This window comes from Suillus fuscotomentosus, assembly GCF_016647785.1.
Source record: "Suillus fuscotomentosus strain FC203 chromosome Unknown F5891scaffold_61, whole genome shotgun sequence".
Taxonomy (NCBI): domain Eukaryota; kingdom Fungi; phylum Basidiomycota; class Agaricomycetes; order Boletales; family Suillaceae; genus Suillus; species Suillus fuscotomentosus.
The window spans coordinates 204,604-231,025 of NW_024539573.1; the positions used below are offsets into that span (position 1 = coordinate 204,604).

A 26,422-nucleotide genomic window follows, 5' to 3' on the forward strand; every position below is an offset into this window, starting at 1 on the left:
CAGTCTGTTGAACGGTCTTGGCTCGTCTATGTTTACCTTCGATGACCTTTGCTTGATCCTGACTGATGAGCGGTGCCGAAGAGACACGTAGATTACAATGGCACCCATGCCAATTCTACAGATTGCGAGATGTTTACGACAGGAGGGGAGCCTCGATGGTTGGGCCAGACGGCATCAGGATTGAAGTTCCAACTTCCTTGACCAATCAGGGCGTGACAAAGTTTTGACCCTAACCTTAGCCTATTCTTTCTCATTCTCACGAGCTAGTACCACGACTTGACCAGTCACCACTGTACTTCATAGCATCAATGGCTTAAAACAACCAACGACATGCAACGTTGACTGACCCTCAGTGCTTCTATCCCTACTTGTCGCAGCTCAACTTAAAGGCACCTTCTCATGAGGATACCCTCGACACATCCTTTTAAAATTTAGACACCGTCTCTTTCCTCCACAGATAGTTTGCAGACAAATTTAATCACCACGGTGAATCGAGCTTGATGTTTTTGGATAGCTGTGCTTCAGTTTGGACACGATCTGGGCTGCTGCGTCGCGCCGTGACGGCTCTGACCTTTTGAAATATGTCGGATCATGGACACCTTGGTTTGAATCCTTTGACTTTCCGACGCCACTGCTTTATCCTTTCCTTTATCCTCATATTCCCGTGCCTCCAGTCAACTCGCAGTAGATTCTTAATGGCTCCCTTGCTTATGGACCACTTAGCCGAGCCCTGTGAAGCCAGGTCCAAACCATTATCATGGGCCTAGTTTATGAGGGCCTGAGGCAATGCCAAGCACATTACTAGCCACTGCAGCGGCGCCCCGGCTTCCAAAATCGACATCAACCCAGCTACTATTTGCCTGCGATCGTGGATTTGGTACCGCAATCACGGTCACTGTCATAGCCTGCCAGCAAATAACTGACCCTCCATTGGTGATGAGTCCTCGAAGGTCATTTCAGCCCCACTCGCACGATTCAATAACTGCACAACCCTTGGTCATCGTCATCGCACCTCAACTATCATCAAGACTGCCGGCTATCTCTTGTCAAAGTTCCGTGCCGAAACATCTCAGCTCCTAGTGCATAGTCGGCACCACCGAAGTCCCGACATGCATGAGCACCTTGTACCTCACAGCGTGCGAATGTTTCTGTCCGACAAATGCTGGTCTGATACTCTCGCATGGCCGCTGTACTTTACGGAGAGGCACCACTAGTGATTGACATTCTTTTTTTTCCTGCGCATGAGAGTCGATTCAAGCTGTTGTGGTACCCTAGCACTATGGGGTCAATTGGCGGTTTCGCCGTCTGAGTTATTTTGGATCGTGTCTTAGTCATGGTGTCGTGGTACGTCCTTGAAGCTTTGAAAGCCCATCGACAAATCATTGATAAGTCCAGGAGAAGTACACCGTCGACATGTGGATAACAGGGGTACTGAGGAACCGTCTTCGGCGTCATCACACACCGATACAATCGAGAGGTACCAATTACTTCGAATGAGAACGAAGGCTATCTGCTGCTGCAAGATAAAAGCTGCGAGGACATTACAATATTTTCTTACCACTACTCTTGCGAGCGATAGCATCGCTACCTATTACGATGTTTATTCTGTTTCTAGTCGTTTCTCTCATCTCATCGATTAATGCTACATCCATAGTATCTCGCTCACAGTCCTACCCACTATCTCAGCCCGCTGCACATGGTCCCACAACTCAACTGACCATAAGCAATAAAGTCATCAGTCCCGATGGCTTCCACCGCTCGTGAGTCTATTATCGCGGCACTCAAGACTCATTCCTGATTTTGACAGAGCAATTGTCGTCAATGGCGAATCTCCTGGACATTTGATCACAGGCCAGAAGGTAAAAATTTGTTGATATCCTTGTCGGACGCCAGTGCTGACCTCACAATAGGGTGATATGTTTAATATTGAGGTGGTCAACCAACTCAGCGAGAAATCGATGCTCCTGCTCACCGGTGTCGTAAGCAGTGTCAAATCATCGATGTCGTCAAAACTAACATTATCTGCGGCAGCACTGGCATGGCATCGACCAGTATAAAACGAACTATTACGATGGGGCGTCCGGCATCACACAATGCCCCATTACGCCAAACCACTCATTTACTTATTCTTTCTCCGCCCAGAACCAGGCGGGCACTTTTTGGTACCACAGTCATCATTCTGTTCAATATGCAAGTATCACTCGCGGCTGGCATGTACAGTAGAGGACTAACCTATGGAACAGTGCGATGGTCTCAGGGGACCCCTGATAATCTATGACCCTGAAGACCCTTCGGCGCACATGTACGATGTCGACGATGGTGAGCGAGAAATTCGTTCATATGAACCTTCTGACCATCATCTATTTTCAGCAAGTACCGTGATCACGCTTACCGACTGGTGAGTTTTACGATCATGAGTAATCTGCCCGATTGAATCAAGATCACTAGGTATCATCCTGTGGCCCACAAATTGCTCCACACTATACCTGCCGCCAATTCTACGCTCATCAATGGACTCGGTCGTTATGCTGGCGGACCCCAGTCTGATCTTGCTGTGATCAATGTCACGCGGGGAAAGCGATATCGCTTCCGCCTGATTCAAATGTCATGCGAAGCTAACATTAAATTCTCCATCGATGGCCACAACTTAACTATCATCGAAGCAGATGGAGAGCTGACGGAACCTCTGGTGGTAGATCAACTCCAGATTCTTGCGGGTCAGCGTTACTCCGTGGTTCTAGAAGCCAATCAGTCAGTGGATAACTACTGGATACGCGGTATTCCTAACATCAATCAAACCTACAACGGCTCTGCTATCCTACGCTACCACGGTGCCCCAAAGGCCGAACCGACCACGCTCGATACTCCATCCACGAAGCCATTGAAAGAGACCGATTTGCGTGCTCTGAACAGTTCAGGGTATGGGAACCCAGATTACAATATTGCCCTCGAGGTTTCCTTCAAAAATATAACAAACAAATTCCATTTCTATGTCAATGAAACCGAATTCAAAGCCCCTGAAAATCCTGTTCTGTCCCAAATTCTTGAAGGAACAGACCCTTCTCAGCTGCACCCAAAGGGGAGTGTGCATGTCCTCGAGGCCAATAAAGTGGTAGAGTTGACGATGATAATGATAGACGCTCCAGGTGGACCTGTACGTCTTTTCCATTCATTCGATATTTACGTGACTAATATAGATCTATATTATACCAGCATCCCATGCACCTTCATGGGGTAAGTTTCTGTAACTTCGGAGGCATATTTGGCTGATATTCGTGATTGTTAGCATCCATTTGATGTCGTACAGAGCGCAGGCAACAGTACCTTCAATTATGTGAACCCCGTTCGCCGCGATGTGGTCGGCGTTGGGTGCGAGAATGGGGCCGGCGCTGAGTGCAAGGACAATGAGAAACAAGTGGTGATCCGATGGGTCACTGACAATTCTGGCCCCTGGTCATTGCATTGGTATGACATCAATTCTATCAAGTTGTCAAGAACGGTGCTGACTCTGAACAACAGTCACATTGACTTCCACATTGATGAGTACGTGTGTGAATATTCGCGTGAACGAAATAGCTAATCCTTCATATGCAGAGGTTTTGCCGTGGTGATGGCGGAAAGCCCCAAGGATACTCGCGCACATGTGAGCCCCGTGCCAAGTAGGTCATACGTCAGAATCCGTTCTTCTATTGCTGAACTGCTTTACAGAGGAATGGGGACGCTTATGTCCAATCTATGAGGAATACAAGAGGACCCACCCTGACGAGATCTGAGGGAGATTCAGATCTTGATTGAACAACCCCCAACTGTCACGTTAGTGGAAGGAGCACTTTCATTCTACTCAATAACGATGTTATTTGACCATTTTATTTCGTGCATGAGATGTTAGACAACAAATAAATCAGGCACGTTATTGACTGGACATTTTGTTTGCTATTCTATTTCGTACTCGGCATACTGTGTTCGAAATTTTCTATGCGAGAGAGCTGTGGCTGAGTGAGACTGTTGAAGTTGAACGCGACACTGCTCAATATCGCGAACACTGATGCTGACATGGACTAGCAAGAAACAGCGAAACCAAGTCTTAAGATGCCTCGCTGGAGAGATGTGGAGACGGTGGCCGAAGAATTTTCTGCCTTCTACCAGTGTTAATCATGTGGCCCGTGACACATTGTTAGCGTTCAGATCAGAGACAAGTATGGAAATGGGAAGGCGCTGGTGCTCAGCGTTCAGTGCTGGCAAGAGTCAGTCGAGTAGTGGAGAAAAAAGTGAAGCAAGCGAGACAACCGAAAGATAGTCGAGAGGTGGGCATAAATGAGTTCGGACAAGCAATAATGCATGTAGACAAAGCAAAATGACTAGAGATTAGCACTAGTGCAGGCAAGCGACGACGAGTGCAGAGAAAAGTGAGAGTGAGTTGAGACAACGTGCACACACCTTATACTCCCTAGTGCTTGGTTCCATTTAGTTTGCCGATGGGCATTGCAAGAAGTGTGTAGCGCAGTGAGTGCGAAAGGGGTGCGTAGACCGCTTGTAGAATGTGTTGATAGTAGAGTTGGAGAATCGTGGATGAATGCGATATGATAAAGATTGTGCCGAGTCCGAGACTATAAACGTTGAGGCCGAACGATTATGTGAAGGTGGAAGCAGAAGGGAGTGGCGCTACACCTGACAGGGTAGAATAGTAATGATGAGAAAGAGGGTAAGAAAGGAATCAGTGGGTGTACGAGAGTCATATAGATGGTTTATTGACAAATTCCAGGCTGGTGGGCTGTGAATGGGGTGACAGAGACGAGAGGAGGGTACTAAGGGTTGAATGAATCAGTGGCGACGAAGGATCAGCCGGGACCGAAATCGTGCTGAAGTGCTGATTGATGACGCCAGTGAGCTGAGGTCATGACTGCGGTAGATGTTGGTAATCCTTACAGCATATTACTTTCTCAAACCATGTGAGCGGGCGGGCGGCGGCGGGCGGGAGAACCCGAAGATATCGTAATATATAGGAGAGGTTTTCGTCACATTGGAATATAAGTGATATATAAAGCAATATGAACTATGTAAAAGCACCATAATCAGCATAATCCCCAGTAAGAAGTCACCGGTTTACTGACATCATGGCCCGTACGTAGTAGCACTGCTGTTGAGTCACCTGTAGGTGTAACTACAATCGTGTAATTTACATTATGTAACCAATCACAAGTTCTGACCCTAACCTTAGCTCATTACTTCTAACTTCTAGTACCAACCATTCCAACCATTCCAACCATTCCAACCATTCCACCATTCCGACTCGGACGAGCTAGTACCAACCAACCAACCAACCATATAGAAGCCAGGCCGACGCTGTAGTGACTGTCACTAGTGATGTGCTTTGGTATGACCTCAGACCCTCATAAGCCAAACCCCAAATCAACATCAACTTGACTATATGCGGCCTCGTATATTTGGTTAATTTTGGTACCGCAATCACAGTCACCATCATAGCCTCCCAGCTAATAACCGATCCTCCGTCGATTACGAGTCCTCGATGATTACTGCACTATCCAATAATGGCACAATCTTTGGTCTCCCCATCGCGCCTCAACTATGTACTAGACTACCGGCTATCTCCTTTCAAAATTCTGTGCAGAGACACCGAAGTGGCTAGACACACTCGGCACCTTCCAAAGTCCTGACACGCTACCATCACATAGTACCTAATAGCGTGTGACCATTTCTGTTTGATAACTAAATGTCACATAACCTCCGTACTTGACGGTGGGGCACCATTGGTGATTACCTTTTTTCTTTTCCTGCACACAAAGAGTTAATTACTACTATTGTGGCCTAGCACTACACCTGGGGTCGGTTGGCCGTTTCGCCGTTTAAGCCATTTTGGATTGTGTCCGATTCACGGTTTCGTGGTATCTCATCATTCTTGAACAGATCGACAGATCGTTGCTACAACGCTGACTCCTGTAGCAGTACACCGTTGAAACCGGGGCGCTGAGCACCCTTTTTGCAGTGCAATCACATGCTGATAAAGTTGTAAAGTGCCAATTGCTTTGAAATGGGAACACTTCAAGGCTATCTACCGCAAGATAAAAGCTGCAAGAGCGTTATAATATTATCCTGTTTTCCCCTACTCTTGCCAAAGAAAGCCCCACTATTCATCGTGAAAAATCATGATGTTTATTCTCCTCCTAATCGTTTCTCTCATCTCATCGATTAATGCTACAGCTATAGTATCTCGCTCAGAGTACCCGCTATCTCAGCTCCCTGTACATGGTCCCAAAACTAGATTAACCATAGGCAATAGCATCATCGCTCCCGATGGCTTCGCACGCCCGTGAGTCTATTATCATAGCGCTCAAACTCATTCCTGATCTTTGACAGAACAACGCTTGTCGATGGCATATTTCCTGGACCTTTGATTGCAGCCCAGAAGGTAATCTTTTTTAACTTCCTTGTCGGGTGCCAGTGCTGACCTCACAATAGGGAGATCACTTTGATATTGAGGTAGTCAACAAGCTTAAGGACGACTCGATGTTCGTGCTTACCAGTGTTGTAAGCAGTTTCAATTCATCATAAATGTTGTTAAAATAAACCTTGTTTATGGCAGCACTGGCATGGCATCTTCCAGAATCGGACGAACTATGCCGATGGAGTGGCCTTCGTCACACAATGCCCCATTACGCCGAACCACTCATTTTTACATTCTTTCTCTGCTCCAAACCAGGCGGGCACTTATTGGTATCATAGTCATTATTCCGTTCAATACGCAAGTATCGCTCGAACCTTGCATATGCAGTAGAAGATTGACTTATGGAACAGTGCGATGGTCTCAGGGGAGCCCTGGTAATCTATGATCCTCACGACCCTTTGGCATACTTGTACGACGTCGACGATGGTGAGCGAGAAATTCGTTCATATGAACCTTCTGACCATCATGTATTTCAAGCAAGTACTGTGATCACGCTTGCCGACTGGTGAGTTTTACGATCATGAATAATCTGCCCGATTGAATCAGGATCACTAGGTATCATACTGTAGCCCCCGAATTGCTCGGCACTGTACCTGTTGCCAATTCTATGCTCATCAATGGACTCGGTCGCTATGCTGGCGGACCTCAGTCTGAGCTTGCTGTGATCAATGTCACGCGGGGAAAGCGATATCGCTTGCGCCTAGTTCAAATATCATGCGACTCCAACGTCCAATTCTCCATCGATGGCCACAACTTAACTGTCATCGAAGCGGATGGACAGCTGACAGAACCTCTGGTGGTAGATCAGCTCCAGATTTTTGTCGCCCAGCGCTACTCTGTTATTCTAGTAGCCGATCAGCCAGTGGATAACTACTGGGTACGCGCTCTTCCTAATACGGCGAATGCGAACTACAGCGGAGGATTGAACACTGCTATCCTTCGCTACAAAGGTGCCCCAGAGGCTGACCCGACTACACCCAATGTTTCTGCCACGAACCAATTGCAAGAGAGCAACTTACATGCTCTTCTCCATCCCGGTGCTCCTGGCGTTCCAGAATATGGTAAAGCCGATATCAACATCAACCTCCCGGTTACCATCGGTGCCGCAGGTTTCTATGTCAATAATGTCTCATTCGTAAACCCCACTGTTCCTGTTCTACTCCAAATTCTCAATGGAGCTCAAAACGCTACTCAGCTGCTCCCAACCGGAAGTGTGTACGTTCTCGGGGCCAACAAAGTGGTTGAGTTGACGGTGTCAATTGTTACCGCTCCAGGTGGACCTGTACGTCTTTTCCAATCATTCGATATCTACGTGACTGACGTATACTGTACTAGCATCCTATACACCTTCATGGGGTAAGTTCTCCATAACTTCAAAGGCATGCCTAGGTTGGTACTCATGGTCATTAGCATACATTCAGTGTCGTACAGAGCGCAGACAGCAGTACCTTCAATTATGTGAACCCCGTTCGCCGCGATGTGGTCAGCGCTGGGGTCATTGGGCAACAAACGGTGATCCGATTTGTCACCGACAATTCTGGCCCGTGGTTCTTGCATTGGTATGTCATCATTTTTACGAAGTTGTCCAGAAGGATATTAACACTGAACCAACAGTCACATCGACTGGCACCTTGCAGCGTACGTGTGTAAATCTTCCCGTGAACGAAATGGCTCATCCTTCATTTTCAGCGGGTTTGCCGTGGTAATGGCAGAAAGTCCCCCAGATACTCCCGCGCATGTGGACCCCGTGCCATGTAGGCCATATGTTAAGAATCCGTACTTCTATTGCTGAATTGCTTTACAGATGAATGGGATCGCTTATGTCCAATCTATGACCATCACCCGGATCCCACGGTAGCTGGCATCACTGAAATTCACTCTGCATAGTTATATCACCCTTTCAATCACTAGGTGCCGGTGTTGGCGCCATGAACCTTGCTTGACTTTCTTATTGTTTACTGCGACCGATCTAACAAGGATAAATGTGAATTTTATTGTACACTTTCAAATCTTCATGCACATGACGGACATGTGGGATTCTGATCTCTGGCTTGGGTGTCCCTTCCTTGTCATTGTGTTCTGTCGGCTGCATTAATATTCTCCCTTCCAATGTGTCTATATTTATATTCCCTAATACCTACTATATTGGGAGATGGATGGAGAATGGAGTGGAGAAGGTTTCTGTAGAAAATAAATGCCATGCCGTCTGTTATTTGAAGCGTGGAAAACGCTTTCCGGTTACCGATAATCACGACAGATGCATACTGATCCTTGTCCTATTTCTTCTGCCTCAGCCAATTCAAAATCGTTTATCCTTTGCCGTATACAGCACGACATATCACGCTGCCTGCAATGTCGCGTCTTACACACGGCTGAGTACTCCACGGAACCTGTGGCGTTCGGAACGTGTCCGTCGAAAATGGATTAGTGCACAATGCACGGGTCTGCATCACCGCTCTTCATCAAAGATTCATTGAGATTCATGTTAGATGTGGCCACTCTTCTGCGCTCAGCATAATATCTTTTCCCTTAAGGTTCTCCTCCATGGCAAATGTCAGTGGAGCTGAGTAGTTCGATTCTCCGTTGTCACCCAACGCTGACAGCCTTACTAGAACGCTGCAGCCCTGCACCATTTCTAACTTTAATAATGCAATTCTTCCCACTCTGAAACAGTTCGACTCCGGATCTCGAAGTAAATGAGGTACTACATGTCGGCAGAGTGAGTTATGTAACCTCAATATTCGATCACCACTCACCAAGTACATTGTCTAGTCATTATAAGGCGTAGCTTATTACTTGTTATCTGACTCTGTCGGGCCTTCTTTATTACCCGGCGATGCACTGTACCTGTACCTGTACCTGTACCTGCACAACCGCCACAATCGCCTGTTCACTACCTTTCTCGATGACTCCCGGTCCAGAAAGTCCCCTCCTGCTCCATATTTCCCTTGGATTTCTAAGTTCGTCTGTCTAGGGAAGACGGCTTTGACAGTATAGCTGGGAGCGATCCCGTAGGAAGCTCGACTTGATGGTTCAAATCGATCTGATTATTTGATCCTTGTTTACCGTCCGCTAGGGTCAAGCCCTATGTTGGACACTACCTATGCTATAGTGCCGTGTCTAGTCTATTTCCGTTGTCCATATCACGGTGTCTATGCTGTACAATGATCCCGGGTTGCACGAGGACGATAAGGCCTTCTTCAGGCTCTCAATATGATGGCATGTTTTGTTGCGCTTCCTCTACTCCTCCGTCTCTTTTTTGGGAGTGACGTCTCCGTGCCTCAGTCTCCTTGTCCTCGCCACATGCTAGAACTAAACAGGTCTTGATGTTGCACTGTCTTAGGCCGACCTCTACGCATCACCTCTCTCTGGTTGAGGAAGGCTGGGCATACGAGAAGAAACCCGATTGGATTTGGCCAGCCCTTGATCCCATGGCCGACTGTATCTCGTGGCTGAACTGTATCCTGCGATCGAAACTTATCCTCTGCTGCCGCACTCCATGCCTTGCAAATTCTGCTTTCAGGATTAGTAGTACCGAACCACACATAGTGCACCTTGCTCTCGTCGACGGTCGGACTTCAAGATGTTCGCAGTACTGGTTATGGTACTCGCCTGTAATTACTGTTCTTGCAGGTTGTGTTCCAGATGAGCTTCTGGGATACACTGGGTACTATGATATTATTGAGTCATTCGACTCGGGCGCTTACTTTTTTTTTGAATCCTTGTTTATTGTCCGGTGGGGCTAGGCCCTATGCTGGACAATACTTACAATGTATGTACTTTATCTAATGTCATATGTGCGATGTTTTTCTGTGTAATTATGATGCTGGTCCAGGCATATGCGAGTGACGCTTACTTATCTGATATACATTGTACCAGCTTCCCATACATCTTCATGGGGTAAGTTCTCCCGACTTCTATGGCATAGTCTGGCTGGTACTTATGAGAATAGTATTCCGTCCGTGTCATACAGAGTGGAGGCAAAGGTACCCTCAATAATCATTACGTGAACCCAGTTCTCCTCGACGTCGTAAGCGCTGGCGGTCTACAACAATTCTGGCCTTTGGTTCGTGCATTGGTATGACATCTTTGCTATCGAGCCGTCAATGATGGTACTGGCTCTGAACGAACAATCACATGAACTGGCATCTCGAAGCATATGTGAAAGTTCTCGCGAAAGAGTTTTCTAATCCTTCATATCCAGCGGTTTTGCCATGGTAATGGCTGAAAGTCAGAAACCTGCGCAAATATAAACCAAGTGCCAGGCAGGTCATCCGTGAAGAATCTGAATTTTCATGCCTGAATTTCTTTCCAGGCCACGGGATCAGTCATGCCTGACCTTTAATGCTCTCACCCTTACAGTTAAGGGGATCTCAATTCGTACGAGGCAGCTTCTAATATTTCCACTGACCTTGACTCACCACCAGCGCTTCACTCATCAACATAGTAGTAGATGCCTCACTCATTTTCAGTTATCAAGGTTTGCAGGACAACAGGATGCAAGTGAATTTCTTACCCTACTTAGATATCTCAAGTACTGCTATGGTCAACCCTCTGCCTCATTAACAATTACGATACGGTACCGGCTGATGCTAGTCTCCAGTATCTAGTTGACCCCGTACAGGATATGATGATTAGCCTTACTATAGGTGTGTCTTGACTACATACTTGATGCAGCGCTTGTCAAATTTATATTTCATCGACACTTGAAGCTTGAAGTTCGCCACCTTGCGTTCCATTGACGTCGAAACGATCGAGCATGCAGGAACCCAGTACTTGTCGAGCTTATCTTTTTGAGCACGAGGTTAAACAACCTAACACATATGGCTTACTAGACATTTGATCACGTCCTACAAAACTGTACGCCGACGTAAATCTCGTGTACAGGTCTGGTAAGGGCTTCGCGTATGCTACGCCATTCTGTGACCAATTTAGCTCTAATCCGTGTCAGCCTCCAGTCCAAAGCCATACTTATTAACGTGTCAACCACATACCCACCCTCTCTCTTACACTCCACCATCAGTGTTCAAGTGGGGCACCTTTGACTGCCGACGTGCCAATCCGATCTTCACCACTACCATGGCCCCTTCAAGCAGCACCGTTTCTCCTACAGCAGCTGCCACATCCTCCGCGGATCAGTCACACAAGCGTGCTTTCCCATTCGCAGCGCTCATTTTGCTTGCTTTGTGCATCGCATACATCATCGGTTACCTCGTCTACCATCGGATCCTGAAATCTTGGAACGCTAGGCAGAACGCGGAGAAGATGCAGAACTTCCCAAATGAGTTCTTTGAGAAGAAGCCGAGAAGTACGTTCGATAGTCTGTCAGCCACTTTGTAACGAACTCACGAGATGATGATAATCATGAAGGACCGCCTCGCTTCACATGGACTCAGGGCATATGGAAGAGCGAGGCTATTGGAGAAAATGCAGAGTTAGAGGCATATGTGCGTGGCAGCATTATCGTGCATGCATTTACTCAGCTATTTTCTCTTCCAGCATTCCTTTTCGAGCTCCCCTGATGGGAAACCCCTCGTTTCACCACCGCCTGTGGCTGTGATCAAAGAGAACGCGTCCAGTGGACCTAACTACCACCCAATCGCACAGGGACGTTTGCGCTACATTTCCCAAGCGTATTGCAAGAGCTGCTAGGGAGAAGGGGATCGCGAGTGCTCTCGCGTGGTCGTGTGACAGAGATTGAAGCTGACCCAAAGCTTGCACCTGTACAAGGGCCACTCAGGCCACTCTCGATTTTGTCGTCAAGGAACAAGGAGAAAGAACGGGTTTCATTCAATTTGGTGTAAAGTCTTGGTCCAGCTTGTTTATTCGTCGTTCATTTGTTGTATCTTGTTTGATTCTATTTTGTTTTGGGGTTGTCTGATGTCACGGCACAAGCCTCCAGAGCTCCAACGTCGACTCGGAACAACTCTCAATCACTTTATTGTTACATAGCAGCTGGGGCTAATCTCTGTGCTACATGCTGAGCGGGACATATCCATCAGCGCCAGGTCAAATGAGCTTTGATTCGTATAACACATCCTGTCCAGAGGTGCTACAAATGTGATACAATGATTTCGACAGTCATATGAAACCAGATAAATTAATATGCGTATCGATAATAGGCAATGACAACATAGAAGACGCTTGAGAATTTGAGCGATTCAACTCCTTCTCGTCATCATGAGTCGCATATGAGGTGGGACTGGCAGAGCAATCGTCGAGTAAGTAGCGTTTTTCTTCATCTACCGACTCGCGAGGTGAAATGGCCCGGGAACGTATGACCTCCCCAATTTTTGGGATCTTTGGTAGCGCACGATTCCTGTTCGCCCGCGTGATAGCTTCGTTGGGAGAGTCGGGGGCAGAACTGGACTGCTTTGCGTTAGTGATGTATTCTCGGGGAAGGAAGTCGTCGAAAGTCTTTGCGGGGCGCTTGACAGAGCGGGCACGGATGAGGGCAGGGTCTTTGCGTTCTGCATAGGGAGTAACGTAAGCAATTGGGCGTCATGCTGGGGGTCACGAACTCGCCTGTTATGGTCACACTGCGACGAGGGGTGGCAGGTGCTGACACAGGTCTCAGAACACCATACGTCTCTCCTGAAGGATTCTGGTAAAGTTGACCGGAGCGGTCACGGAAAATGTACTGCTGGGTATCAGCATCATATCCAATCCGCTTTATGCCCTCCGGAAGGCGATACGAATCCTGGGAGTCATGATGATTAGTTAGCTGACTGTAGGTTACGATGATAAACTGGACTACTAGTCCCCTACGAACTTCGTCAAAGAAAGTCATAGGATGGATGGTGGAAGTTAAGAATGAAGAGATGAATGATTCATGTTGTAGTCCTAGAGACTCCTATGTATAGTATATCGAGCACCACAGTCGGCACGTGCCGATGACTGCGATATACCGTGACACTGCCATGGTATCAGAAATCAGAATAATCAACCATAAGTATTTCAAACTTTTGGCTATGTTGGAGACCAAGGGAAAACGGCAACCGATAACCACTTTGAAAGACGGCCAAGTTTGCCCAAGACAAGGTACCATGAATTGTATACGAGAGGTTTACTTAGTAAGATGCACAAATATGGAATCAAAACCCACGAGTCGAATGAATAGGGGACGATATCCACCTGGTGACTGAGTAAAAATAACCACAGAACAACTGTGTAGAAACTCACCTCTGATGCCAAGGAACCCTATATATCTGACTGATAGGAACTGGTCATGATACTCTCTCATGGTATTGTCATCGCGCGTTGTCTAGACATATTGACTCTTCGGTATGCACCAAGGCACTTGATTAGTTTCGCTTCGTTACTGGTACTTACCATGTCCTTACCTGGCCTGTTGAGTTATTGTGGAGGATGTTCGAGGCTGAACACGAGTCTTTGTAAGTCATTGCTTAAGCGAAGTGCTTAGTGACACCGACGATTGGTCTCCACCTATAGCTAGTGCGGTATAAGAATGAAAGTAATCGTGTCAACGTTGACGACGATGTCGAACTGTTGTGAAAATATCTGAGTGCAATAGCACAGCTTGTGGTTAGGGTTCCGAATGAAGACGATAGCTTTCTAGCAGAACGCGTCACTGCTCGTCGCGCAACCAAACCAAGTCTTATATCTCCCTCCTTTAATTACATTCACCCAAGATGCCGCTCGAGGCAACGATGATGATAATCGACAACTCAGAATACATGCGTAATGGAGACTATATCCCATCCCGCTTTCGAGGCCCAGTCTGATGCTGTCAAGACCATCTTCCAGACCAAGATTGATTCAAATCCAGAGAACACTGTTGGCGTCATGACAATGGCTAGCAAAGGGTACAACTCAGTTACATGTGCAAACTACGATTGCTGATGTTTTCTTGCAGGCCCGAGGTTCTCGTGACCCATTCGAAAGACATTGGACAGATAATCAAGGCCTTGCATGTAACATCATCGAAAATTGGCGGGTCAATAGATATTCCTACTGCCATTAACATTGCCCAGCTTGCCCTCAAACATCGAGAGAACAAGAATCTGCGCCAAAGGATAATAGTCTTTGTCGGATCTCCGTTACAAGGACAGGGAGCGGATGAGCGGGAAATGGTGAAGCTCGCAAAGAGATTGAAGAAGAACAATGTTGCTGTTGACTTTATTGCATTTGGGGACGGCGTAGAGGAGGAAACCAATGTCCTCAAGGCTTTCGTAGACAATACAACGAATAGCGATAACTCGTGAGTGTCACCTTGTCAGAATGCGTGCGTAGATTGATGCGCCTGGTATTTAGACATCTGGTGTCTGTACCACCTGGCACACATCTATTATCAGATGTTATCATTTCTTCCTCAATTCTGTCGGAAGACCGGGGCATACCACCAGAAGCGATGGGAGACGTCGGTGGTGCATCGGGTTCTGGTGGTGCCAACTTTGAATTTGGTGTTGACCCGAGTTTGGACCCTGAGCTTGCGTTGGTGCGTTGCTTTTTCTGACATCGAATACGGAGTCTTGTTGACATTTTATCTTATTTAGGCCCTTCGCATGTCTATGGAAGAAGAACAAGCTCGCCAGGCAGCGGAAGAGCAAACACGTCAATCGGCTACCGATGCCACGCCTCAAGCGGAATCAGCAGGGGCAGACAAGGATGAAGAAGCCATGCTTGCTCAAGCTCTCGCCATGTCCGAACGCAATGATGTTGACATGGGTGAGGAGCAAGACGAAGATATGGATGAGGAAGAGGCAATTGCTCGGGCGATTCAGATGAGTATGAAGCAAGAGGAAAAAGAACAGGGAGGACAGTAGTACCAAGCTTACATATTCTTACTTGTATTTTCCTCCGAGTTGCACTCCGATTTCTCGAACGGCTGTTAGTTTGATATTGGCGCTCAGGCGCTGAGCGCTCTGAGCAAATACTCATAACAACTGGCACAGCCACTTCGACCTCATTCCGAGTCCGTTCGTTTCCTCAGATTCTTCCCTTGACGTCTTCTTGAAATCCTCTATGCCATCATCACTCACTGCATCCCAGGAGGAGCTCAAGGTGGCCAAGGTGCCTTTGGCTTGGAGAGATCAGTGCTCAGCGTACGTACCTACTTTACCCTTCTGGTTGAAAGCCTATGACCCACAATACTGTTGTCCGTGATACTTCAGACTCTTGATACCTTTGAATACTTGTCGGAGAGAAAACTATTATTTACCTTGGACTTGCGAGAATGAGCGCCACGGCTATGAGAAGTGAGTTAGATCTCTATGTTTCTATCTGTTGAGGGTCTGACCAATACACACCCAACAGGTGCCAATACGATGAGTAGGCATTTCGACCACGTACCTAGACATATGACGCTCATTTTTTCTACAGCATGATGCGGAGGATGAAGAAAATGTCAAAACTGGAACTCCAGCAGGCGGAGTAGACTGCAGAGGCTACCGAAGCTATCATCTAGAAGACTTTCTTAAGAACGCTTCGTGTCAATCGATGTCGAGACGTCAAACGATGCAACAAGATAGATGAATGGTGTGATATGCTGAAGGCAAGATGCTATTATGTGCTGGAGTGCTACACTTTCCTCCCCGTCTCTTTCTCAAACTCTGAAATTTCCTTTTTTACCCGCTCAACAACTTCGTCTGGTGTACTGCTCTGCCCAAACGCTTCAACGAACTGCCCATTTGGATCCATGAGGTAGACGTATATTGAATGGTCGACGAGGTAGTCACCCTTGGGATCTGCATTAGGCGGGGTGGAGAAGTAGACGCGGTAGGCTTTGCATGTGGTTTTCACGGTTTCATAGTCACCCGTGAGACCGATGATACGAGGGTGAAAGTCTGCAAGATATGTCTTCATTTGAGGGATAGAGTCGCGTGCAGGGTCAACAGAGATGAATACAGGCTGGAAGATTGTTCCATAATCCTTCTCTGTATTTGATGTGGTGAATGCGTACCGCGGTTGAAGTGATTTATGAACACGAACCTAGAGAAGTCAAGACCGAGCCAATCTTGTCTAATTCAGCAGGACATATGTCGGGACAGTTGGTGAAACCGAAGTAGACGAAGTTCCATTTCCCCAAGAGGTCTTTATCAGAGAAAGGCTTGTTTTCGTGAGTCGTTAGCGTGAAGGGACCACCCACATGCGGTCGTCCGACGCTTCGAGATTCAAGCTCCTTTTCTGTATGAATATTTTTTCTTGAGACGCTCTCGATGGGTGGAATACGGAGAAGCACGTACGTCGCTGTTCGAGGAGCTTTTGCTTCTCATAACGGAAGTAGTAAAATAAACCAATACCGGTTGCAACGAATAGAGCTGCAGCCTTTGGCGTAAAGACCTGGGATCAGATGCAAGAATGTGAACAGAGAATAACAGGTCAGCTGAAGAAACATACCCCGACAGCAGCCCTATCCCGTTCCCCCGACGTAAAATAACGTCTGCCAGGTGCTGTTGCTTTGTTATGGCGCATACGTATAGATTGTCGTTGGCATTGAATGCTGCGACCTGGCATACAGGTCCGCAATGACCTGAAATACGTGGATGAGAGCTTTGACATCTTCAGGTCGAAGTTCCAAAAGTAGTCGAGCTTGACAATCATAAATATTATAATTCTCAACATCTCAACATCGCTACAATTTGCAAATAATTTTGCACGGCAATGCTAAGCTACGGGGTCACGGTGCTCTCAGATTAAACATGCATCAACGTGCTGCGTGAAGTCGCTAAAGGCCGCCATCATTTTCGAAGCTTCAACCTGTTACATAAAGAATTAAATGCTTGTAGGTCCAAGACTCCAACCATTGTTGACAGTCAACAATCATGTGGTTTTCTACTTTAGCATATGTGACATTGGCAACTGCCGCAACGCTGCAACCAATCACTTCGAGAAACATCGAGGGAAGCGTACGTTCCTCCGAGTCTAACAGAAACATCATCGAGGACGGTATGTCGCACTCTTATTTTACGACGAACATCAAGTTAAATTTAGGAAAGGATGGGGAGCGGTGACACGTGAGTACGAACTACTGAGCTTTCAATCACCTCCTAATGTCAGAAATGATCGACAGCACTATTTGACAATCCCGCAAAAATCACAGACACGATACACGGTCAATTTGGTCACCTACTCATTTCTTAAGGTGCTGCTTACAATATAACAGAAGAATCTGATTCTTTGTCTGCTTCAGCGCACACGTGGTACGAATCGCATTTTCCAGATACGGGAGAGTCTTTCTGGGACAAAATTATAGAGCTCGGTCCATATGTCAAGGATTATAGTGACGAGCTTTTTCATCACGCCATGGAGCTGTATCCATCCGAGAAGCTTGCGGAGTTCAAGGAATCTATGATTAACGTCACTGCCACTGCCACTGTACTGCACAAAGTCTGTAGTGACGCTGCAGAAGACAGTGGCGTCTCTCTCTACTCCGTAACAGAAGAACTTGAAGACATCTTCACTGTCCTATTCGAAGAGCTTATGGAGATGTTCCCGCCACCTAACGAGGCTCCTGGTCATAACAACCGTACAATCATGATCAGCACGGCCCTTGACCGCATCGAGCAAAGTTTTTTACAGGTCGCTACCAAGGTCGGAGTCAGCGAAGAATTGTTGCAAAGTGACTCTAGTTCTCTCAAGCTTGCTGTTCAACAGGTTGCCGTAACCACAGGTACGTCGCGATCATCTAGCCATTCTGGAACATTGACGACATAATATCAAATGATACAGGAGACCTTGTCGAACAGCATCCCGTCATCGCCCGTGCACTCTTGCTCATTGCGATTGATATCTTATTACCTGAGATCGAAATCAGTGGATGGCTTCTTCCCCAACTTCTCCGTTTGTTCGGATTTGGACGGCAAGGACCAATCAAAGGTACGCTTTTGTATACTGTTGCGGTGTTGAGCAGCATATTACTGCGATGTTTTAGGTGGAATTGCTGCGTGGGTGCAACGTTGGATATTTGGTGCCAACATCCCAGCGGGTAGCTGGTTCTCGGTGCTCCAGCGCCTAGCCATGATGAGTACAAAGCTTTAAGTATCATTGAAGTTGTTCGGGCTTCAGCAGTCGTTTGTTTCATGTCATTGAAAACCTTGGGGGTCTGTTTTTATGTTTATACTTAAGAGACGATTTTTGATACCTCAAGTGTATTGCAGATTATGCATTGTAGATGTCCTTGAGCATCCATGAAATTGAACCTAGGATCCAACCAGTCAAGCAGTCTATCATCAGTGAACCGGTGAACATATTGAAATACCATAGTTGACCTTATATAGTTAACAATTGCAACAATCTCCATAAATCTGGTGGGGGGGTTTACTTGACTTTGTGAGGGAAAGATGAGTTTTCAAGTCAACAAGCCAAGCCGCTCCGGCCTCAATGCACCACTTAATATTTAAACTAGTCTATGAACGAAAGATGTAACAAAAGCCCAATGGAATGGATTTCGGATCAGGAATGTCAAGGTAAAGCGCCCATGATCACCACTCACATGGGTGTGATACCCTTGCACAGTGGTAAATTCTAACGCGGGAGGTGTACTTGGTGGGTGGAATAACTGTGATGTTACCTGCATATCAAAATACTTCTCAACCATTAGGAGAGGTTACAGAAGGAATTGTCTAGTGTCGATGCACTGACGTCAATACTTGCTTTAGACAATAACGACAAGACTGTCCCCTTGTGAAGTCAGAGTAAATCTCGGTTGGTACCTCAAAACTCGCGACACCACAAGTTGTTGCTCAGACACGTGAACCATGAAAATATTTTGCCAACAACGCTATACCGGCTCCGCTTAGAAAGGTGCACACAAATTACGATGTCGGAAGTTAGAGCCAACCTTGCTTGTGATGTCCGATCTTCAACAGCCAGGCAACTAGGTGAAAATTTGTAAGTCGTCGGTCTAGACGTCATATCGCGTTAAATGTTCTAAGACTGCCGGATTGAACGAGATATTTTGATCCTGCTCAATTTTCTTGATGCCGGAAGTTACAGCTTAATCTTGCTTGCGACGTCCAATTCTCACAGTCAGGGGATTAGGTAAATATCAGTAAGCCGGAGGTCTAGACGCCATAGCAAATTAAATGTTACAAGACTGCCGGATTCAACTAGATATTGTTGTGCCGCTCGATTTTCTGCTAGATACTAAATAAGTCAAATCTCCTTCATGAAAAATATAATCTGCAAACTCTAACAAAAGAGGTTCGTTTGGTGGGCAGAGGGACTGTGATTAGTGTTGGCACATTAAAATACATATCAGCTGACAGGACAACCACCGAAGGACATATCTAATATGAATATATATATTTCGTCTGCTCTGTTTGAGCAGCAACATAGCGGTTAAATGAAATGATAGATACAGCAAACGCTAAAGCAAAACTACAAAACTGGCAGGTTGGTGCCAGTTCTAAACGGGATGAGAAAAATCTTGTGACAGGAAGGCTGGCAGCGATCAACACGACGGAGTGTAGGTCTGAAATTGGCTTTGGAGAGCAAGATACTTTTTTCTAATCAACCTCGCAAAAGACAAAAAATAGCAACAAAAATTATTATTCCGTTCCACTTGCATGCCGGATACAATGACTTTCGCGTAAAGGATTGATTTGCCACTTGGAGAGTGAATGAGACGATGCTAGAGTTTTAGGTTAGCAACAAAAATTATTATTCCGTTCCACTTGCACGCCGGATACAATGAATTTCGCGCAAAAGATTGATTTGCTGCTTGGAGAGTGAATGAGACGATGCTAGAGTTTTAGGTAGGTGATGAGCTATTTGTTTTGTTGCATTTCTGAATATAGTTGACTACATTGAGAGTGTCTCTATGGTTTGGCTCGATTGTAAGAGATATTAAGTTTAGTAGTGGATGGCATGCTGTACAGTATGCATCAGTACTACTATTATCAGCGAAAACCGACCATACATCAAATGATATTCAATTTTGATCACACATGGCGAGTACGACATGATGATTGCATCAAACATAAATGTTATAAAATGTTTATACAATGACGTATAGTAAAACAATGGTCAAGCTACTCTGAATCGAACACAGCATCCTCTTGTGCCCTTCTATGTTCTGCCAGCGCTGTAACAGACATCTGAGACACAACTTCAGGTGTGAGATCCTCGCGGTGATTTTTTCCGAAAACCTTCCTGAATAGTTATGTTAGATATCGGACACATACTATGCCACAATAACTGATACCTTGTCCACCATTCGAGAAGTTTGCTTACCCTACGTCGCGCAACAGGGCCAGGGACTTCCTTGAAGAAGTCAACAATATTATTCCAGAATCCTTCATAGTCGAAGTCCCCATCGATGGTGCGCCAAGATGAGATGCTGGATAGCGCAAAATGAACCTGCCAGAAGTAGATGTCGAGTCAGACATCAATGGTGGGCAATCATATTTACTCACTTGACAAACAATATAAGCGATGGAGCGAGGGGTGACTTTCTTCATGTTGATAATGGAGGCCACACACATTTTGACCTTGACTTGATTTAATGCCCGACGAGCGTGCCTGTTATTCTCGAGGATGTCGGCACCATCGCCATCGCCATCAGCTTCTCTTGCAGAAGATGGCGATGTAAATATGGCGTTGAAAGCCTAGTATTTTGAGTAAAGTCTACACACTATGATCCCATGTACTAACCTGAACGAGGATTTTCGACTTGAAAAGACCTTTCTCTAGGTCGCTAACATCGAACAAGTAGTTCTCGTACATGAACCGCGGCCAGGAATTTTCTGATACAATGAAGTCCGATGTTCTATTGCGAATACCAGCCTTCACGCTGCTTAGGTTTCAACGACATGTAATATTTCTATGAAGGTAAGTGCTCACCGGTTATCATTCCAGTCCCACTCGGCAGGGCATAGTAAATTCCCACAAACGTCGTGTGCGAAGCCGCACAGCTGCTTGTCATTAGACCGGTGAAGGTACAACAATTCAGATGGTGAGTCTGAACAATGTTGGGTCTTGCAGAACCTAGCTGCTATTCGACCCTAAAGGGTTTCTGGACCAGGCTCAAGGCTCAGAGGAGAGGAAATATCATAGAAAACTACTGAGCACTCAGACTCATACTGGTAACTGGTGAAAAGATTGATTATGTAAGCTACAAAAGTGCCAACATAAGGTAAGGTAAAAACAGTCTCTACCAGCCCAGCCAGAAATGAATCCCTACACCGGAGTAGAGGCGACAGGTGAAAATCCTGATTAACCCAGGTAGCGACGAGGTCCTTAAGGGTGGAAGTATCATCGCCACGGGCCGCATCAGCTCCTCTTTTAATCTGTAGCATTATGAGCACACAGCGTGAATTTATTGAGAAAATGGACCTTTTTCAACATATCTTCACAGTCATCAGCGTCAAGGTCTGAAAGTTTAGAATGAAACCATGGCAGAGCTTGTGAGAGTGCGAGGTAGCCTCGCTGCAGGTGATTTTGTCTGAAAAATGGAGTTAGATATGTCACGAAAACACAAAAGACATACTCTGGGGTGCTGCCCTCCAAGTTGTCCAATATGGCTTCCTCATACCTGCGATCGTTCTTGGCGATCAAGTCTTCTAGGTTAGTATAAAGGACGCTCATGCGACGAACCCCCCTGCCTTGAGCGACGTAGTAGGTAGTTTTTCTTTGATGATCAATGAGTTAGAAGTAGTGAGTAAGACGGTATGCGACGAACCTTTGCTTCGTTCCTCTTTCTTGCCTCATCGTTTGTAATTCTTCTTCCAACGCGGCGATGTGGCGCTTGGCCCTTGCTTCCGTGGAGGTAGGGACCGCCCCTGAGGAGTCTGGGAGTGCGAGGGCGTGTGCCTCATCACCAGGTTCTGACATAGACATGGTAGAAATGACAGGTAAAGTGAAGAGTACGGTAGAGAAGATGGAGGTAAGGAAGAAACCTGCCAGACCGTTTTATATACGCAATCGCTAAAAAACTAAGACATATAGGGCAATCCCAAATATGGATGACAGGGAGGGTGCAGTTAAGTAAATCGGCTCTTCGAAATATGGTGTCATAACGTACTGTTAGCGTTCATGTTCAAATCACTGCTACTGTCTGCCATTGTGAAAGTTGGATTGGCACGCCGACTCAGACATAGGCTGATGCAGTGGCAGAGTAAGTCCAAATGATGGCCCAAATGTGATTCATGCCCACCTTGAGTCGGGAGCGCCGGTGTAGGGATTCATTTCTGGCTGGGTTTGTAGAGACTGTTTTTACCTTACCTTATGTTGGCACTTTTGTAGCTTACATAATCAAGCAATCTTTTCACCAGTTACCAGTATGAGTCTGAGAGATTAGCAAGTTTCTATGATATTTCCTCTCCTCTGAGCCTTAAGCCTAGTCCAGAAACCCTTTAGGGTCGAATAGCAGCTAGGTTCTGCAAGACCCAACATATTGTTCAGACTCACCATCTGAATTGTTGTACCTTCACCGGTCTTCCATCAACCTGCGTCACATGTTCAAGTTGAATAATTTGAATATCGTAATTGTGACGGAGACGAATGCTAAACATCTAACCTCGAGACAAATTTCTTCCGATGATCTGAGCCCTCCTGAGCCATTTAGGCCATACGCAATATACGATCGCTGGGAGGTCATGCCAGTCGTTAGGTCATTTTCGGAAGTGATGGGGAAGGTCCAATCAGAAAGTATTGTCCCTCAGTGTACTTTTTTCTTCTGTCTGCCATCAAGGACCGCACCAGCATTGGTAATCAACATATAGAGTTCGCTGGACTCATCAAGCTCACGGATGGCAGCTATGGAGCCAACAGACTTGCCCCCAATGAGCACGAGGGGAAGATCGGTTGAAGATGTGAGATGATGTAACAAAGGGATCAAAACTTCTGAGTCTTCTGAGTAGAGTGATGAGCGTCTAGTAAATCAAAGTCAGGGAATTTGTTTACCTCGTTGATCAACTTCAAAAGTCATAGGAGGCGGTTGTAAGTCCATAACTGCAATGATGCGTTGTAGAGACTGATATCTCTGTGGCCTTGCAGAGGCTATATATGCGACCTGTCTCAGAGTACAGTTTGATGCACAACTTGTGCCAATACCTTTCCAATCATTCCCTATGCGAAGCGAAACTCTCCCACGCCAAGCGCGCGCTACCTTCCCGTGCATCGGCTGCCCCAAGCGCAGCATTCTTGCGCGCGCATAAGGCGCACTTTCCCGCGCTCGAAGCGCCCTATGTCGCACATCCATCCATTGTCCAAACTAACCTCACTGGTACGTGTTCATATCATTTTCTCCATATCAGACCATATTCTATTTTAATGATTGCTCAATTCTCATGTCATGGACCCTTATTACATACCTTACCTACTCGCTTCGGCTCCGCTTCAGGGGCACATTTTTAGACATATATAAGCGCCTGTAGTTCATATTTTACATCATCGAATCATATAGAAGCTCCCTGCACCTCACTATCAGTGTAAAGCTCATCCGTCACATGCCATAGTCAGTATCTATTGGCAATAAGAACATCCTTAACGTCTATTACGAACCTCTGCTTGTAAACCCACCTTGCGCATTTCCCGCGCTTCGCGCCGCTCAAGCACTACCTTCCCGCGCATCGGCCGCCCTAAGCGCTTCGTTCTCGCGCTCGCACCTCACGCGCTTTCCCGCGCTCCATGTCAGCCGACGAACGGCACCCTTTGCACCAACCCCTAGATCTCTGCTGTACTTGCTTCCCCTTTAGGGTCAAACACACTTGTCACCACAAGCATAGCAGCTTAGGCAAGCAGACCCAACACATAGTTCAGAATACCACCATCTGGATAGTTGTTTCTACAGCGTCTTATTTCCCTAGAATGTGCATTGTGAGCCTGGGACGAGAGATGAGCATCAGCATGAGGCTAAGAAGGAGAAGAAGCGACTAACCTTGGTGAACAACATAACAGGATATTGAGACCACACGTCTTGCACGATCTGGTTTAATTCGTCTGCGGCGCGTGGACTACGAGTGTCGAAGTCAAGTACAAGTTGGGGGTCAATAGGTTTGGCTGGGTCTATCGAGCATGGAATCATGTTCTGTGGTAGTGCTGCTATGAAAGCGGCTACTGCTGCTAGCTCTTGCAACTCGTCCAATTCAGCGAGTTATATAGAAGGAAAATCAAAGAAAGACACTGACAGAAATTCCACACAACTCTCCTTATCATCTCCAGTAGGCTGCATATGAATGTTTGAAGATTGAAGTATGACCAAATGGGTATGTAGAAGATCCAGAGAAAACGAATGACAAGATTCATGACCTATAACAGATTGTCTAGAACGAGTGGAGTCATGAGTATACATTCTGCTCACCAGAGCAACATAGTACAGCTGAATAGAATGAAAATTCGGAACATTTGATTGAGTAAAAGGTAGAGTGCACCGGAATCTGTGATGTGTACACCAAGTCTCGCCTGAGGAGGGGGTATTGAGTGCGGGGTTTGCAGATAGACCAATCCATTGCGAAGTCCTGAGTGAAGTTGAGAGTGTATCCACCATTGACTGTTCATCAGCTCACCCATGCACACCCATACAGTGAATAGACAACTGCCGCCAAACACCACACAATGAAAGAAGCATCATCATCAGATTCTCCTTTAGGAAGATCAGATGAGAGTGGGGGTGTGAGAGGGCAACCTACCGTCGCGTCTCCAAAGGTAATAACAGAAGTAGTACACTATACCCATCCCATACTTACCGGCCTGCACATTCAACCAAGAAGTAAGCTGTTTTTGAGTGCTTCCATTCGATAGTGAAGACTTACGTTGATGAGATGAGTAGGTAACTTTGAATCCTTGTAATGTCTAATGCTCTGCACGAAACGCACTAGGAACGGTAACATAGCAAGTGTGAAGTAAGAACCCCAATTCACTTCCGCTCCACAAGTCGACCACGCATTTTGAAGCGCAAGGTCATCTGCAGAATAAAGGAATGCTCCTCTTGGCATCAAACTAATCGTCTGAGAGGAGTGCAGGAGAACTGTCATAGTGTTGTTGTACAGTGACGACTCGGGGGTAGATGACATATTAGAACCATAAGGATATTGGGTGTAGAAACACCCAACAAAGTAGAGGTTCCCCAAACTATAGGCAAGACTGCAAAATTGATCGCTGTGAAGGTTAAGATGAGGCATACAATGGCGTGGAGTTGTAGACACTAACCCGAGCCAGAAATCTGTGAACTGTCAATCGCGTCAACAACATGCTATGCGTCACATGATATGAACGTACTCCGACGGTCCACAAACCGCTAACACCTAGTCTTGCAACACTCTTGATAAGCCACCATCGCGAATGACCCCAGAGGATGTTCTATACATTTTTAAAAACATATTAGCTTGAATCGTAGACACAGATGATGTGACCTTGCCGGAATGGGATTGAAAATGATGATAAACACAAGGGCAGGGCATACAAGCAGCCAGACGAGCGGAGGACTGACTTGAATGAAAGAAAGCATAAAGCAGTGTGCTAGCGCGCACAATAGGAAAGTGGGAAGCTAATGTGGAATTACATCAATGAACTTCATAGAATTTCAAGGCATCAAACCTCAAAATACTCGCAATGGTCAAGTCGAGATTGCACATCAAGTTCTTTGAAGGAAGGTCAGCATGAGGGAGATATACAAGACAAGTTATGCGCACCAAATATGAACACATAGTTGATCCTTTCTCCGGCCCATACGACGAGATTCAATCCGATGAGCAAAGCAAGTAATGTAGGGATTAAAAAAATAGAGTAGATAAAAAGTATGATATTCCATGAAGATAATGAGGTAGCGGTGTAGAAACTACAATACAGAGAGGAACAATGATGCTCCAAACTGTATCTATAAAATGTTGTAGGTCGTGCGTTGCCTAGTCTGCGTTACTTGAGGAGACAAGCGCATTCGACCCTAAAGGGAAGCGAGTGCAGCGAAGATCTAGAGGTATGCACTGAAGTGAGGTGTGAGAAAGCGCAGGTGCGCGCAAGGCACGAAGGTGCGGGAACGCGCGCGTGCGTGCGGAA

General features: G+C 46.3%; 9 protein-coding genes across 9 annotated transcripts; 5 read left to right on the forward strand and 4 right to left on the reverse strand.

Moving 5' to 3' along the window:
- The first annotated feature begins 1,313 nt into the window (after window positions 1–1,313).
- F5891DRAFT_644081 (laccase) lies at window positions 1,314–3,909 on the forward strand. Its single transcript, XM_041372622.1, has 12 exons — window positions 1,314–1,344; window positions 1,396–1,760; window positions 1,808–1,859; window positions 1,911–1,979; window positions 2,032–2,190; window positions 2,244–2,319; window positions 2,371–2,398; window positions 2,449–3,154; window positions 3,214–3,234; window positions 3,287–3,543; window positions 3,595–3,659; window positions 3,709–3,909. Exons 2-12 carry the CDS (start codon window positions 1,597–1,599, stop codon window positions 3,771–3,773), a joined length of 1,662 nt encoding a protein of 553 aa, XP_041221468.1. The 5' UTR covers window positions 1,314–1,344; window positions 1,396–1,596; the 3' UTR covers window positions 3,774–3,909.
- Window positions 3,910–6,039: 2,130 nt separating this feature from the next.
- Window positions 6,040–8,793, forward strand: F5891DRAFT_1056536 (laccase). Its single transcript, XM_041362707.1, has 12 exons — window positions 6,040–6,328; window positions 6,376–6,427; window positions 6,478–6,546; window positions 6,602–6,760; window positions 6,814–6,889; window positions 6,941–6,968; window positions 7,019–7,745; window positions 7,799–7,819; window positions 7,874–8,022; window positions 8,078–8,101; window positions 8,153–8,217; window positions 8,268–8,793. The coding sequence occupies exons 1-12, from the start codon at window positions 6,165–6,167 to the stop codon at window positions 8,348–8,350; spliced, it is 1,617 nt and encodes a 538-aa protein (XP_041221469.1). The 5' UTR covers window positions 6,040–6,164; the 3' UTR covers window positions 8,351–8,793.
- A 3,751-nt stretch (window positions 8,794–12,544) lies between these two features.
- On the reverse strand, window positions 12,545–13,253 carry F5891DRAFT_983903 (uncharacterized protein; the record flags this gene model as incomplete). Its single annotated transcript, XM_041377379.1, has 2 exons — window positions 12,545–12,933; window positions 13,004–13,253. 2 exons carry the CDS (start codon window positions 13,251–13,253, stop codon window positions 12,545–12,547), a joined length of 639 nt encoding a protein of 212 aa, XP_041221470.1.
- Window positions 13,254–14,115: 862 nt separating this feature from the next.
- F5891DRAFT_1165784 (uncharacterized protein) lies at window positions 14,116–15,322 on the forward strand (the record flags this gene model as incomplete). Its single annotated transcript, XM_041365403.1, has 5 exons — window positions 14,116–14,202; window positions 14,231–14,289; window positions 14,340–14,684; window positions 14,738–14,921; window positions 14,980–15,322. 5 exons carry the CDS (start codon window positions 14,116–14,118, stop codon window positions 15,247–15,249), a joined length of 945 nt encoding a protein of 314 aa, XP_041221471.1. The 3' UTR covers window positions 15,250–15,322.
- A 27-nt stretch (window positions 15,323–15,349) lies between these two features.
- On the forward strand, window positions 15,350–15,932 carry F5891DRAFT_644126 (B18 subunit of NADH:ubiquinone oxidoreductase). Its single transcript, XM_041372623.1, has 4 exons — window positions 15,350–15,528; window positions 15,598–15,681; window positions 15,740–15,754; window positions 15,806–15,932. The coding sequence occupies exons 1-4, from the start codon at window positions 15,449–15,451 to the stop codon at window positions 15,858–15,860; spliced, it is 234 nt and encodes a 77-aa protein (XP_041221472.1). The 5' UTR covers window positions 15,350–15,448; the 3' UTR covers window positions 15,861–15,932.
- A 71-nt stretch (window positions 15,933–16,003) lies between these two features.
- F5891DRAFT_959470 (h-sco1) lies at window positions 16,004–16,897 on the reverse strand (the record flags this gene model as incomplete). The annotated part of the gene is made up of 4 exons (XM_041375656.1): window positions 16,004–16,359; window positions 16,415–16,609; window positions 16,669–16,765; window positions 16,823–16,897. The coding sequence occupies 4 exons, from the start codon at window positions 16,895–16,897 to the stop codon at window positions 16,004–16,006; spliced, it is 723 nt and encodes a 240-aa protein (XP_041221473.1).
- A 350-nt stretch (window positions 16,898–17,247) lies between these two features.
- Window positions 17,248–18,636, forward strand: F5891DRAFT_1250512 (uncharacterized protein; the record flags this gene model as incomplete). Its single annotated transcript, XM_041369886.1, has 5 exons — window positions 17,248–17,371; window positions 17,407–17,439; window positions 17,616–18,095; window positions 18,155–18,301; window positions 18,357–18,636. The coding sequence occupies 5 exons, from the start codon at window positions 17,248–17,250 to the stop codon at window positions 18,461–18,463; spliced, it is 891 nt and encodes a 296-aa protein (XP_041221474.1). The 3' UTR covers window positions 18,464–18,636.
- A 1,842-nt stretch (window positions 18,637–20,478) lies between these two features.
- Window positions 20,479–22,195, reverse strand: F5891DRAFT_926452 (uncharacterized protein; the record flags this gene model as incomplete). The annotated part of the gene is made up of 8 exons (XM_041373880.1): window positions 20,479–20,578; window positions 20,631–20,785; window positions 20,905–21,033; window positions 21,080–21,218; window positions 21,269–21,386; window positions 21,609–21,714; window positions 21,761–22,055; window positions 22,107–22,195. Coding segments are annotated over 8 exons (1,131 nt in total), but the record flags the coding sequence as incomplete, so codon positions are not given.
- Window positions 22,196–23,093: 898 nt separating this feature from the next.
- Window positions 23,094–24,512, reverse strand: F5891DRAFT_1250520 (uncharacterized protein; the record flags this gene model as incomplete). Its single annotated transcript, XM_041369887.1, has 3 exons — window positions 23,094–23,278; window positions 23,330–23,408; window positions 24,306–24,512. Coding segments are annotated over 3 exons (471 nt in total), but the record flags the coding sequence as incomplete, so codon positions are not given.
- Between the last annotated feature and the right edge of the window lie 1,910 nt (window positions 24,513–26,422).

Coding starts and splice junctions, on each gene's coding strand:
- F5891DRAFT_644081 (XM_041372622.1), top strand. CDS start 1,597: ATGTTTATTCTGTTTCTAGTCGTTTCTCTCATCTCATCGATTAATGCT. Junction 1,860..1,910: donor ATTTGATCACAGGCCAGAAG/GTAAAAATTTGT, acceptor ACCTCACAATAG/GGTGATATGTTTAATATTGA. Junction 3,544..3,594: donor ATTGACTTCCACATTGATGA/GTACGTGTGTGA, acceptor CTTCATATGCAG/AGGTTTTGCCGTGGTGATGG.
- F5891DRAFT_1056536 (XM_041362707.1), top strand. CDS start 6,165: ATGATGTTTATTCTCCTCCTAATCGTTTCTCTCATCTCATCGATTAAT. Junction 6,428..6,477: donor CTTTGATTGCAGCCCAGAAG/GTAATCTTTTTT, acceptor ACCTCACAATAG/GGAGATCACTTTGATATTGA. Junction 6,890..6,940: donor CTTGTACGACGTCGACGATG/GTGAGCGAGAAA, acceptor ATGTATTTCAAG/CAAGTACTGTGATCACGCTT.
- F5891DRAFT_644126 (XM_041372623.1), top strand. CDS start 15,449: ATGCCATCATCACTCACTGCATCCCAGGAGGAGCTCAAGGTGGCCAAG. Junction 15,529..15,597: donor TGGAGAGATCAGTGCTCAGC/GTACGTACCTAC, acceptor GTGATACTTCAG/ACTCTTGATACCTTTGAATA.